Raw genomic sequence first — 13,094 nt, 5'->3', positions numbered from 1 at the left:
GAATGATCCAGCTGTTATTGTAAGAATGATGTTCATAGTAAATATTTTCCCACAAAAACAATGTGTTCTCGAAAAGAAGAGTAGCTCCAAATTGCATGGCTTTGTGTAATCTTACTGCCTCGGTTATCTTTATCCTGACAGCTGTAATAATGCTCACTCATAGTAAACTGTAGCTGTCACTTTGCTCAAGATGGTAATTGGATATTAAAGCCTGTCGTATGGCCTTTTCACTTTTCAACAATTGATGTTTACCTACATTTAAACAACATTCATACAAATGCATGCATATGCAGAAACACGCGCTGCTTTTATCTCTTGAATGGACTTCTTCCTGTTGGGGGATTGTTTATTAAATGCCATGAACAGCACTTCCTGTCACGCCTGTTGTGTTTGTCTGTAGGCTTCTGTGTCAAAACAGTGTTTTACAAAACAGTCAGACGTAGCACTAATTGGATCAATTTTTTTCCTACAAATGAAACCCAGAACCAGATTGCCATGACAAAACTCTTGAATACCTTTTTTTTCTTTCTTAATCTGTGTAAAATCGAAAGTAACCTTTCACACTCAGTATTGCATATTATTTAAAGTGGTACATGTACATGTTTTTTTATTTTCAAATTCGTTTTTTAATCTAGATAATCAAAGTTAGTCGTTCCTGATTCCATTGCTTTGTCCAATTCATAGTAATTTTGTACTGCTCTCCAGGGCTCATCTTTCGTTACCCAGAAGAGGACTATGAATCTTTTCCTCTGTCAGAGTCCGTGCCACTGTTCTGTTTGCCTATGGGAGCGAAGATCGAATGCTGGGCCCCAAACACACGCGATCCCCTGCCTATCTTCTCCACGTTCGTCTTAACCATCTCCTCTGGTGAAAAGGTGACGTGGACAAAATAGAAAATTGTATTGAGGTGGAAGTAGAATTGAACAAGTCCTTTCTGACATGTTCCCTTTTTCGTTGCCCTCCTAGTAATCAAATTTATTTACTTATTTGGTCTGTTTTCTTTATAGAAAAGAGTAATTTGACTGTTCTAATTTCTCTGGAAACATGTTTTTGTGTATTTGATGTATTATTTTCCTAAATATTTTGTGCATATTTAAAATGGGCCACTCGGTCTCATACCCTTTTTCTATATTGTATGTCTCTGTATTCCTCGATAATGCAAGAGTCAACAAGAAATTCAGTTCCACTATTTTAATTAATGACTTTTAAGATGGAGTTGAAGACATTCTTTATCAGCCATAACTCTGATTCTTATCCCTCACACCAGGTGTACGGATCGGCCATCCAGTTTTATGAGCCATACCCAGTGGACCTGCTGAGCGAGAAGCAGAAGATCCAGCTGGGTCTGCTCACCGCTGTTGAGAAGAAAATGATCCCAAACCGGCCTGTGAACACCAACAAGTGCATCTGCCTGCTTTCCCGCTGGCCCTTCTTTGAGTCCTTCCGCAAATTCCTTATGTTCCTCTACAAGCTCTCCGTCTCAGGCCCGCACCCACTGCCTATTGAAAAGTAAAAATCAGCCTCTTTATACAATTTACCGGGCACCTAATTAAAAAGTGCAAAAAATGCAAAGGAAAGTCAGGTTACAGCCCTCTGAGCGTGCGTGTGTGTGTGTGTGTGTGTGTGTGTGTGTGTGTGTCTGTGTGCGTGTGTGTGTGTCAACAGGCACATCTCCCACTTCATGCACAACGTGTCTTTTCCTTCTCCTCAAAGGCCAAGAATCTTGGTCCAGGTACCATATTTCACTGTTTCTATTTTTCCATCCAAAAATTACATATTCATGTCCCAGGTGTTAACAACATCATTTTTTTTTCCAGCTCTCTGCACACGATACCATGATTCTCTCCCAGCCTGTGTGTACGCCTTTACCCCTAAGGTACAGTGGAGTTTAATTCATTAAAACTAGTAGATTCTCAACATACTTTTTCTTCCTTCTTTTAATGCATTTATTTATTGTCACTAGGCTCTCTCATGTGACTTTTCAAATGATCTTAAAAGCAAAAAAACAGGAACCTTGTTCATCTTTTTAGTAAGAGCCTCAGCAGTGTTCCATTTATTTACCATGTTCACTGAAAAACATCACATCCATTCATGTTCATTTATTGTCAGGTCACGTTGATATCACCATCGTTCACTTTTTCCACTGTCACGCTGAAGGCAGCATCAGAGAGATTCAAACCTCTTTTATTGATGACTTTGATGACTAGAAAATGAACAAAAAAGTTTTTGAACCATGAAAAACATATAACATGACCTTCTGGTCAAAAAAAAAAAATGCAACCTTAAAAACTGGTTGGAAATTATTCTAAAAATGGTACCAGAGGGAACTGCAACAAATTAATGAGAAATGACCTCCAAAGTTTCAGATACTATTTGACAACATAATATTCAAGAAATCCTTAATCATTAATTTGCCCCCCCGCCCCCTTTTTTTTTCTCTCTCCATGTCAGCAAGACTTGACATACCCACTCAGATTGTTTTTCCCTTTTGCGTCAATTGGATACAGATCACTTGTGGTCAGTTTCTTAGAATAATTAAGGCCAAATGAAATTAACAAAGGCTAAACTGGTACTCACATCATTGCATCGTGTTGCAATATTTATGGATTGTATCATCACCATAACAGTTTGAATTGCCACGTTGGTTCATTAACTACTTATAGTTTATTTTGGTGTAGCTATTTACTTTACTTTTCATATTTCTGTAATTTGTAAATCTGACTCCCTAGTCCTCCCAATCTCTTTCAATTGCCTTTCTATCCTTGTCTGTTTTATTTTCTGTCCCATGCCTGCGCTCAACTGCTCATTCATCATTTTCCCTGCTCTCCCCCTCCCCACTAGTGGGGCAGACTACGGAACTCTGCTGATGAATCTGGGCTCAGAAAACTGCGCCACACTGCTGCACTTTGTCTTGATGGAGAGCAAGATCCTGCTGCACTCGCTCCGGCCCGCTGTGCTGACTGGGGTGGCTGAGGCTGTGGTTGCTGTGAGTAGTGTCCCCCCCTAAAAAAACTTTTAACTTGCAGAATCTTAAAATATTTATTAAGTATTCCTTGGCAGCCTGAGGTTAACCACCATCTGCAACCATTATCACTAAATTATTTATTTTGTATTTGGACTTGAAAAGGGAAAAATATAATTTTGCAATACTGTCATATGGTTATATTTAGTTAGTACAGCAAATTCTTCAAGGACAATTCTTCACCATTTTATCTAGTCCTATTAAATCCAAAGCTTGTGCCCTTGTGGACATGCTCTTTGATCACATCAGGCATTGCATCATACACACTGTCCTGACTCTTTGCCACACAAACCTTTGGCTTATTTGTTGCTCAGATTGAGCCACATCCCATAAATGCACATGATGTCACAATAATACCGTCACTCAACCTGTCGTCATCGTTTCTCAGTGTCAGTTTAAGGGGAAACATTTTTTCCAGTTGTTGAGATTCAGTTTTGAAGAGTGTCAAGCTTTAATGTTTTTCACTTTTCATATTTTGCACCTGTTGATCTGAAATGTCTTTCTCTCTTCCAGATGATCTTCCCCTTCCAATGGCAGTGTCCCTACATCCCCCTTTGCCCGCTCTCTCTAGCAGGCGTCCTCAATGCTCCTTGTCCATTTATTGTGGGTGTGGACTCACGCTATTTTGACCTTTATGACCCTCCGCCAGATGTTGTCTGTGTAGATCTGGACACCAACACTATCTACCTGTAAGTTTTGGTTTCATATTGGAACCAGCTCACTGTTTGGCTTTTAACCGCACAGTTACAGCGTTTTTGACAAAACAACTCAAGTCCTGCACTAACACATTGTTATATCTTTGAGTATTAGTTTATTTTACATGGCTCATTCCGTACCTGCAGAACATACATCTCTAATTTTATGGGTTACAGGTCTGACGAGAAGAAGCACTGTAACTGGAAGAGCCTCCCGAAGAAGCCTTGCAAGAGTCTTATCAACTCCCTGAGCAACTTGCACCACCAGCTGGCCACGGGTACAAATAGCATGTTATCCCAGCTGATCATAAATTCAACCTTGAGAAAATCCGTTGGAACACCTCGCTATAGTTAAGTCAGATTGACTGTAGTGAAACAATGAGCTGTCTTAGCTTTGGTGTTGAAAGACTTATCCTAGTTGAAAATAAGTTATAAATTTTGAAGTCCTTACTTTTTTAAAAAGTGAGGTTCATTTCTTAAAACCTAAATTTCAGAATCATCATGATCTGGAAACTGGGAGTCAGGAGTCTACGGGACCCTAAGTGGAAAATCAGGGATACATATTTGTAATGTAATTAGTTAACCTGGTGGTTAAACACTCAAGAATCGGTAATTAGCTTTTGTCATCGTGATCTACTCCAGATAATGTACATGAGGTCTATTGTCCATACAGCAAAGTGTATTGTAACGCTGTTATATTTCCCAAGGTGAAGCATTTCAGTGAATTCCCATGGTGTCAGTCATACCTGTTAGTTAACAGCAACTGCAATTCTGGTATTTTAAGATCTTCAACAAAAAATGTTTCTTGTGCACAGAAAAGACTACAAAGTGAGTGGAAAAATGAAAGCTTTGGAAAAAGAGGGGTGGATTGCATTGAATCAATTGAAACTGATCGTCTTTCGTCTTTTAGTTTCAGTGCGTCAAGCAATGCAGGAGAGCTCAGCAGTGGACATGACCCCCATCGAGGCAGATTTCACCTGGCACAAGAAGAAGACTGCACTGGAGATGGAGATCCAGGAGGCCTTCCTGCGCTTCATGGCCTGCATTCTGAAGGGCTACCGCTCCTACCTCAAACCTATTACACAGGCGCCATCTGAGAAGGCCACCGCTGCAGATTCGCTCTATGACCTGCAAGGTGAACACGAGCAGGATACAGTTGTTGAATGGAATCCAAAGTCATTTGAATGGTGCATAAAACCCTAGGAAGCTAGTCCGATACCAGAAATGAGTTTGTTCATCGGCAACTTAATACAGTTTTATTTATGGCTCTCACTCAACCTGAATGCTTTTTCATAAAATCAATCACACATCTCATCTGCTATAATAAGAGTTATTAAAGTAATTTGTAGGGAAATTGATTGTACTTCCATTTAGAGATCAATTGAGTTCTAGATATACTGGAAAAGGCTTTTCATTGATAATTTATTTACTATTTATATCTATACATTAACAAGCTATTTTTTGATGAGGGTCACTTTTGCACCTTGAGACCTTGAGTCTGAGTATGACGCTATTTCAATGCTCTGTATGTATGAGCAAATGGCAGTATTTACAATAAAGTTGACTTTGACTTGAAGTTATATAGTACCCCAATGTAACCCCAGCCTTATAGTCATATCCTCACAGTCCACTCTAGTCTTTCATTACAAATTAAGAATGCTGACATTTTCAGTGATATCACAATCTCTGTTATGTCCCTGTAGGGTTTTTAAAAAGCAGAGACCGCACTCACCAGAAGTTCTACTCCCAGCTCACAAAGACGCAGATATTCATCCGCTTCATTGAGGAATGCACCTTTGTCAGTGACAAAGACACTGGATTGGCATTTTTTGATGACTGTGTTGAGAAGGTAAACACTGTTCTGCAGTCACACACTTTTACATTTGCATGCTGTTGTGTTGGGTTTTCTTTCCAGTTCCCTCCCTCACCGTCTTCCACAGGCAAGCCTTTTGTTTTTCCCTGTTTTATTGGAGAAATAACATTCATCCACTGGGAAACTAAGGAAGCCAACATTTCCTCTGATTCATTCTGTTCCCTTTGCTGTCTTTCCACTTCTTGCAGATTTTTCCCTCTGATAAAATCACAGACAAGGGTAACAAGGTAATCACTTGCACTGTAATCGGATTTCCTCTCACCTCTTGTGTGTTTTTTTCTTTTTTGATAATTATTCCGTAACAGCATCAGCATGTATTTAAACTAATCCTTTCCCCCCATTGTACATTAATTCAACAAAGGTAAATTAACATTCCTGGCTCTCTTCCTCCTCACAACACAATCTAAAATCAGATTTGAACAAAACAATGATTTTCTGCTTCACAAGAGAAGTCTAATTGTTGGGAATGTGTACTTCTGCCATCGGCCAGTAACTGCCCTGCATATCACATGCTTGCCAGAGTGTGCATCTCAAGGTTTAATGCCTCTAATACCCAGTGTGTGATCATCACTTCAGGTTGAAGGAGAGTCATCTGAGGACACCAGACTGTTGGAGCTGGATGAGTCCCAGAAGAGTGAACACACCGTCTTTGTAATGCCCCCAGAGGCCCCGCCTGAGGATGGACAGGAACCGTCCACCAGATACACGTAATTCACCTCAATCCTATTTGATGTGCGATAGGAAAGCAGGAGCCTTGGTATTGGAAAGAATAAAATGGTTTGGACTTATCCTACCGTGACAAACGATTTTTGATGGGAACTCTCTCATCCTCTAGCTACAAAGGTTTTCCAAGGTTGAAGATTGAGCTCTTTGACCGTCCCCGGGAGTTACGGCCAGCTATTAGTGTCCGAACAGCAGGAGCTAGTCTTTCTAGTAGCCCTGCCCTACTGGCAAAAAGGACGAAGCAGGTGTGTACTGTTACCAGCCATGAAAGTTACAGTTAATTACCCAGTCAGTGCTTTCTTGTTGAATAATGGTTTAAATGTTTGCTCAACTCGACAGGAGATCAAACTCGCTTACAAGATGGCTAAGCGCTACTACTCCAATCCCATGCTGTGGGCGCGGTGTCTAAGCAGTCACTGCTACAGTCTGTGGTTCATCTGCCTGCCAGCAGCTGTGAGACTGGCCAAGTCTAAAAGCCGTGCCATGCATCAAGCGTACAATGTTCTTCTGAAGATGAGGACGACTCAGGTGGAGGTGCTGGATGAGGTATGTTGAAATGATTTGCTAGACTCACACACATTTCAATTTTGGACTGGATATGCTTTCAACAGTAAATATACCCATAATGGCTGGTCTGAAAGAGTATTGGAGATTTGTGTCACCACTCAGTTTTGTTTCTCTGGAAAAAGAATCCTGTCTGAATTCTATCTGTATGGACATGCTGTGTGAATAGTGTTTTTACTTGAACTGATATTGGTCATTATTTCCATCAGCCTGAGTGCGTGCTTTTACTCTTCTGGTCTCAGGTGTGTTACAGGGTAATGATGCAACTGTGTGGTGTTTGGGGTTTTCCTGTTATGGCGGTGCGCATCCTCTTTGAGATGAAAAAAGCTGGAGTTCATCCAAATGCCATCACATATGGATACTACAACAAGGTGATGTATTACCTACCAAAACCAATGGCCGTTTTTAACAATAATCAAATATGAAGAAGTATCATCTTCTTCTGTGGAACATTAAACAGCAGAACTAATTTCAAAGGATGACCTGATGTGTGTGAATCCCTCTGCAGGCAGTGTTAGAGAGTCCATGGCCCAGCCGAAACCGCAGCGGTCTCTTTATGTGGACAAAGCTACGTAATGTTGTGCGTGGAGTGGCTCAATTCAAGCGTGCCCTAGTCTCTGTATCACCCAAGAAGAAACTGTCAGTGTCTATCAGAGGTAAGAATGAATGCGAAGAAAGTTTTAATCTGGCTTTGCATAGCTGACTCAAACTAAGACTATTTACAGCGATTATATTATCAAGCAGACAGACGTTTCTGTTTTTTTTTTTTTTTTTTCTGAGTCCTTTCTCTCTTTTTTTTTTTTTTCCTGTTGTCAACTGCAGTCGCTGACCGTTTGAGTCACTGCAGTGCTGACAGCTCAAGTGAAGTTAATGGTGAGGAAAACAACCTCTTTCCTCAGAGCCATGACATCAGTGATTCCCCAGACAGCCACTGTAATACAGGTGCTACAAGTCTAATACTGATTTAAAAAGTTGCTGAGTTGATCTGAAATCTCATTCTCCATAACCAACATTTAATTAATATTTTGTATCTGTGATCCACCTACAGGTCAACAGTCTGATCTTGGTTATGGCTCCAAGGACGAGTTGCATCAGGAAGCAGGGGACCCTACTCTTACAGCTGACCTTTCTGCTGAAGACACAACTTGTGCCAAAACAGAGCAGAACAGTATGTGGGGAGAAAAGACTATCTACTTTGTTTCTGAATTGTTTTTTCATTTTAAAAATATAACCACAAATCACAAAATGTAATGTTTTCTAACACAGGAGATGATGTAGCTGGCTCTGTGGACAGTGCTATAGCAGTTGCAGATCCTCCGAGTCCTATTGAGGGGCTCTCCCCAGTCCCCAGTATTGTCAAGCTGTCCACAGGAAGCTTTGATGCCGGTAGGAGAATGATGATGACGATGATGATCATGATCATGGCGACCTCAAACTGAACTAACAGTTTCCTTGAATACTTTTAGATTGGTCTTTGTTATTGGAGTTGCAGGGTAGTCACATTTACCTGATGTTAGTTTGTTGTTATTTATCCAAAATGATCTCCTTCAGGTGCTGGAAAGTTGTTCAGGAGGCACAGCAAGCCTGGTAGCATGTCTCTTCCTGATCACGACACCTCTGAACCATCTGAAGAAGTAGCTAGTCAGCCTCAACAGCAGCGACAGAAAGCCTTCGCTGAACGCAGCTGTAGCTTCAGTGCCGAAACCCGTGCAGGAATGCTCTTGGAAAAAGGCGTTGATCACATTGCCAGCCAGATGGGGGCTGATGCCCGTATCCTTACAGCAGCGCTCTCTGGCGGCCAAAGCCCCCCTCCTCACAGTGTGCCCAAAGCCCTATTTAATGACTTGGAGGAGGAGCCTGAAGATGATCAAGGCTTGGCACTGAGGACGCTGCCAGGAAATGACATGCCAGGAGAAAAAGAAGGAGATAAAGAGGTGGATGACTTGAAACGGGAGAGGAAACACACTGAAGCAAATGAGGAGGAGTCTGGTTTGCATGGCGTGCCCCTGGAGAGAGCGGATGTCCAGATGGGTGCTGATCCACTTTCCCTCCTGGTGTCAGAGAGTGAGGAGTCAGCATCTGTCACAAGCCAGGAGCCGCCTCGCTGCCTGCCAGCTGTTGTGTCTCGGAATTTGGCAGAAGAGATCGAGATGTACATGAGCCTGCGTAGCCCTTTGGGTGCGAAGTCCTCCTCCATGGAGCTCCAGCAGGCCCAGGGAGACTCCACTGATTCGCCTCAGTGCAAAAAATCTCTGGAAAGGAGGTCCAGCCTTCCTGTTCCTCCTGTGAAAACTCCAACTGGGTCACCAGGAGACACTCCCAAACGCAGTCCCACGACTGTCACTCGCTCAAAGACGTTTGCAGTGAAGACTAAAACGGGCAGCAGTACAACTGGGAGCCCTGCTCTGAGAGCCTCCTCGCTCTCTGCGCTGGTCAAATCCTCCCAGGGAGGATCCTTGGGATCAGTCATTAACTCCTTTTCAGGCATCAAAATGGACACAATATTGTCAGGACCTAAAATTGATGTGCTGAAGTCTGGAATGAAGCAGGCAGCAAATGTAGCCAGCAAAGTGTGGGGGGCTGTGGCCTCAGCCTACTCATACTCTGACGATGAGGTGAGTGTGATTTAGGATTAGGAATATTCTTTATGGTAGCCCAATCCAAAGACAAAAAGTCCCCATCAAAAGACATTTAAATTTCAAGCTTTGATTGGTTTATACATGTGCATACATGTTTATGTTCACTTTATGTCTGAAAGGCCAACATAGGCCGACTGAAATTGGCTGACCAATATATGGGTTGGATCTGCTGCATGCACTGAGATCAGAGAAAGCATCTAGCAAATATCAGCCTGCAGCACAAATCAAGGTCTGATGTTCTGCAGAATGAACCAAGCTGCGGCGGGTTCCCCACCCACTTGGATGAACATCTACTGACCACTCATGACAATGATGAGAATTGTGAGAGGGGCCCCATCCCCGGGCTTGTGGCCAATGGTCTGAACCAGAGCAGCACCAGCATAGGAAGCAGCAGTGGCAGCAGTGACACGGGCCGAGGGACACACCAGACACGTACGCAAGAACTTTCCTTTGTCTGTGTGAAAAGAAGTGACAGGCACAATGAGGTCATGAACTTGATGTCAGCTTTCAAAATCTGTCCCCCAGCAGACCTGACTCCAGGACGAGCAGGACGGATTCAGGACTCTGAGCAAGGCTCCTCGCATCACGCCTCTTCTTCCAGCATCTACCAGAATTATGCATTAGAGGTTGGAAATTGACACATGACCACCTCATCTGGTACAGATATGCTCACACGGTCAGGTGTTTGTGTAACTGTTTTTTTTTTTTTTTATCCTGCTGACAGGTGCTGATGTCGAGTTGCTCTCAGTGCCGCTCCTGTGAAGCTCTGGTGTATGATGAGGAAATCATGGCTGGCTGGACAGCTGACGACTCCAATTTGAATACGAATTGCCCATTCTGTCGCACAGCCTTCCTTCCCTTATTGCATGTGGAGTTTCATGACCTGCGCACAATTCCGGGGTAAGAATGTGTTGAAGCTGCCATTGGATTTTAATTTTGAACCAGTAAGTTCATACAGAGCCTGACTATGTTCTGCTCTGTTATAGATTCTATATAAATCCCAGTGCCTCAGGAGACAGTATCCACAGCAGCAGTACACAACCCAAAGCTAGCAGTTCAGCTGACATGAAGACACCGGATCTCATTACTTGCCCTGAAGAGAAAACCCAGGCGACTTCAGAAGATGGTCCAAGAACACATAAGAGGTATATTACTTACTTAAAGAAATACACCGCAGTTATTGATGTACTCCTTTAGTCTATATGAACAGAATCTTCCAATCCTAAATTATCTAGATAATGTATCATCACCTGTCTGTCCATCAGTCTAATTCCAGAACCGGTTCAGTCAGATCCTTTGGGTCTCCTGGAGCACCAGGCCAGGAAGCAGCAGAGATGCAGCGGGACGTCTCTGACACGAAGTAATAGCGTTGGTGGCCCACTGCAGAGCCTTGATTCAAGTCAGAGGCCTGGACATGGTGTTTCCACCACTAGTCTTCCTTGCAGCCTGCAAGAGATGTCGGTCAGTGTCACAGAAGATTCCTAACCCTTGCACCTCTGCAGACTGCACACAGCAAATATATATATCACACAGCATATATATTTTTTTTTGGACAGGATGGGATGGGGACAAAAAGGCCAAACCCCAAGCCAGTTTCTGTGCCGTACCTCAGCCCCCTGGTGCTGCGCAAGGAGCTGGAGACCCTTCTAGAGAATGAGGGCGATCAGGTAATCTTGTCTGACACACCTGCACAGACGTTGAACTTGACAGATCACGGCTTGTCAGATCATAACCTCTTGACTTGATGGCTCCTCTTAAGGTATAATTTTCCTTGTGCTCCAAACCAGGTGATTTATACTCACAAGTTCCTCAGCCAGCACCCCATCATCTTTTGGAACCTGGTCTGCTATTTCCGCCGCTTGGACCTTCCTACTCATCTTCCTGGGCTCATCCTCACCTCTGAACACTGCAACAATGGAGTGCAGGTCAGATGCTGTTCTTTCAACCGCTCTCACAAAACATCTTTCCATTCATACAGAGCAAATGATATGTATTCTCTCTCTTGAATCAGTAAAATTGGATTGTAAAGTAAATCTAGTTTGTGATATAAATGTAGTATCTCTAAGTTTAGCAGTTCCATACTAGAAGTGATAATCTATTTACTTTGTGTGTCTGTGTAGCTGCCCCTGACATCACTGTCCCAAGACAGTAAGCAGGTTTACATCCAGCTATTGTGGGACAACATCAACCTGCACAAGGAGCCAGGAGAACCCTTGTATGAGCTCTGGAGGACCTTCTGTGAGAGCACACACATACAGTTTGCAGTGCACACATTGGTTTGATATCATCAGTAATGATATACGCATTCATTATTGTTACTACTCCTTTGAGAGCTAAAACACAATCAAAGGTAATTAATCATATTTTCAAACACACCACGGGAGAGCGGTCATGGGAAACACACTGAAAAGAAAAAAAACTGTCAACACTTACTTTACCCTCCACAATGATGGAGACCCTCTTCTTTTAACTTATTTGATGGCTCAATCACAGTATGATGTGAAACCTCCTGATATTTAGTTAAAAATGGTCTTGTTTATATGAATGCCATATGTATTTTGGGATGCAAGGAAGGGCAGAAATTGTCTCTAAATAAGTAAAAGAGCCAGCATCCTAGACTGAATTGTTATTTTTTGGATAACACAATAAAATGGGAGTAATACATACTTAACCCAGTTGGCAAGAGTTTTATTGTTGATAATGTAGCATGTACAGGAGGCTGTCATAATGTTGTTTTTAATGGCATGTAAAATATATGGTGTTTTTTCCAGTGGAAAAGAAGAGAACATTGGCTCCAACAGACCACCAGGAGGTCCGATCTCTCCTCAACAGCATTGTTCGCAATATTCAGACCAATGATGTCTTCAGCCCAATCACCCTGCTGATCCGAGAGATCAAACAACGACCAGAGGGAGTGAAACGACAGCGGTGAGTCCGACTCACCTCTTTAGTACCTCCTGACAAATGGGAGGTCAGAATGGTTTATAACATTTTTATGAGAGTCTTCTTATTCTTCTTCCTCTCCTTTCGGCTTTTCCCTTCAGGGGTCGCCACAGGGAATCAACCCTCTCCATCTAACACTATTCTCTGTATCCTCCTCTTTCACACCAACTACCTTCATATCCTCTCTCACTACGTCCATAAATCTTGTCCTTGGTCTTCCTCGAGACCTCCTGCCTGGCAGCTCCAATTCCAAATGCATTTCTATGAGTGTCAAAGGTAAAAAAAAAAAAAACAACTTTCTTTTTATGTTTCTTCCAGGAGTATCTACAGAGAGATATTGTTCCTTTCTCTGGTGGCCTTGGGCCGGGAAAACATCGACATAGGTGAGCGACTAATGTACTCTTACTTGGATGATGTTTTTTTTTTTTTTTTTTTTTTAAATTTCCTTAGCAAGTTGAAATATCGGTTTTAAAAATCATGACAAAATGTAGATTTCCCACTGGTACATTCTACCAAAATTGTCACTAAGTTTAGCAAAACATGACCTAAGCCCCGCCCCCCCTCCTAAAATGAAAGGCAGCAGGGATTTAAGCTGTTTTTTATTGATTATATTGAACATCCATCCATCTTCCCCC

At 42.4% G+C, this 13,094-nt stretch overlaps 1 protein-coding gene across 2 annotated transcripts in view; it reads left to right on the top strand.

Moving 5' to 3' along the window:
* Nucleotides 1-13,094, top strand: part of dennd4c (DENN/MADD domain containing 4C) — a 35,594-nt gene that overhangs the window by 18,209 nt on the left and 4,291 nt on the right. Inside the window, exons 5-33 of one of the 2 annotated variants that reach the window (XM_086166499.1) lie at nucleotides 706-875; nucleotides 1,268-1,509; nucleotides 1,666-1,732; nucleotides 1,818-1,876; nucleotides 2,842-2,986; nucleotides 3,536-3,711; nucleotides 3,895-3,995; nucleotides 4,628-4,852; nucleotides 5,421-5,566; nucleotides 5,779-5,817; nucleotides 6,167-6,297; nucleotides 6,426-6,558; nucleotides 6,653-6,859; nucleotides 7,120-7,248; nucleotides 7,386-7,533; nucleotides 7,700-7,819; nucleotides 7,926-8,045; nucleotides 8,144-8,263; nucleotides 8,429-9,492; nucleotides 9,762-9,948; nucleotides 10,045-10,142; nucleotides 10,241-10,416; nucleotides 10,503-10,661; nucleotides 10,782-10,977; nucleotides 11,073-11,183; nucleotides 11,304-11,441; nucleotides 11,637-11,754; nucleotides 12,288-12,444; nucleotides 12,778-12,842. In XM_086166499.1, the coding sequence (XP_086022625.1) occupies nucleotides 706-875; nucleotides 1,268-1,509; nucleotides 1,666-1,732; nucleotides 1,818-1,876; nucleotides 2,842-2,986; nucleotides 3,536-3,711; nucleotides 3,895-3,995; nucleotides 4,628-4,852; nucleotides 5,421-5,566; nucleotides 5,779-5,817; nucleotides 6,167-6,297; nucleotides 6,426-6,558; nucleotides 6,653-6,859; nucleotides 7,120-7,248; nucleotides 7,386-7,533; nucleotides 7,700-7,819; nucleotides 7,926-8,045; nucleotides 8,144-8,263; nucleotides 8,429-9,492; nucleotides 9,762-9,948; nucleotides 10,045-10,142; nucleotides 10,241-10,416; nucleotides 10,503-10,661; nucleotides 10,782-10,977; nucleotides 11,073-11,183; nucleotides 11,304-11,441; nucleotides 11,637-11,754; nucleotides 12,288-12,444; nucleotides 12,778-12,842 (4,947 nt within the window). The remainder of the gene's footprint in view (nucleotides 1-705; nucleotides 876-1,267; nucleotides 1,510-1,665; nucleotides 1,733-1,817; nucleotides 1,877-2,841; nucleotides 2,987-3,535; nucleotides 3,712-3,894; nucleotides 3,996-4,627; nucleotides 4,853-5,420; nucleotides 5,567-5,778; nucleotides 5,818-6,166; nucleotides 6,298-6,425; nucleotides 6,559-6,652; nucleotides 6,860-7,119; nucleotides 7,249-7,385; nucleotides 7,534-7,699; nucleotides 7,820-7,925; nucleotides 8,046-8,143; nucleotides 8,264-8,428; nucleotides 9,493-9,761; nucleotides 9,949-10,044; nucleotides 10,143-10,240; nucleotides 10,417-10,502; nucleotides 10,662-10,781; nucleotides 10,978-11,072; nucleotides 11,184-11,303; nucleotides 11,442-11,636; nucleotides 11,755-12,287; nucleotides 12,445-12,777; nucleotides 12,843-13,094) is intronic. The other variant, XM_086166500.1, reaches the window with a different exon arrangement.

The sequence above is a fragment of the Fistularia commersonii genome, chromosome 19, assembly GCF_037954325.1.
Source record: "Fistularia commersonii isolate RoL2024-O1a breed Wild chromosome 19, RoL_Fcom_v1.0, whole genome shotgun sequence".
In the NCBI taxonomy this organism is placed as follows: Eukaryota; Metazoa; Chordata; class Actinopteri; order Syngnathiformes; family Fistulariidae; genus Fistularia; species Fistularia commersonii.
Note: the sequence above shows the minus strand (reverse complement) of the source record. Positions and strands in the feature narration are given on the sequence as shown.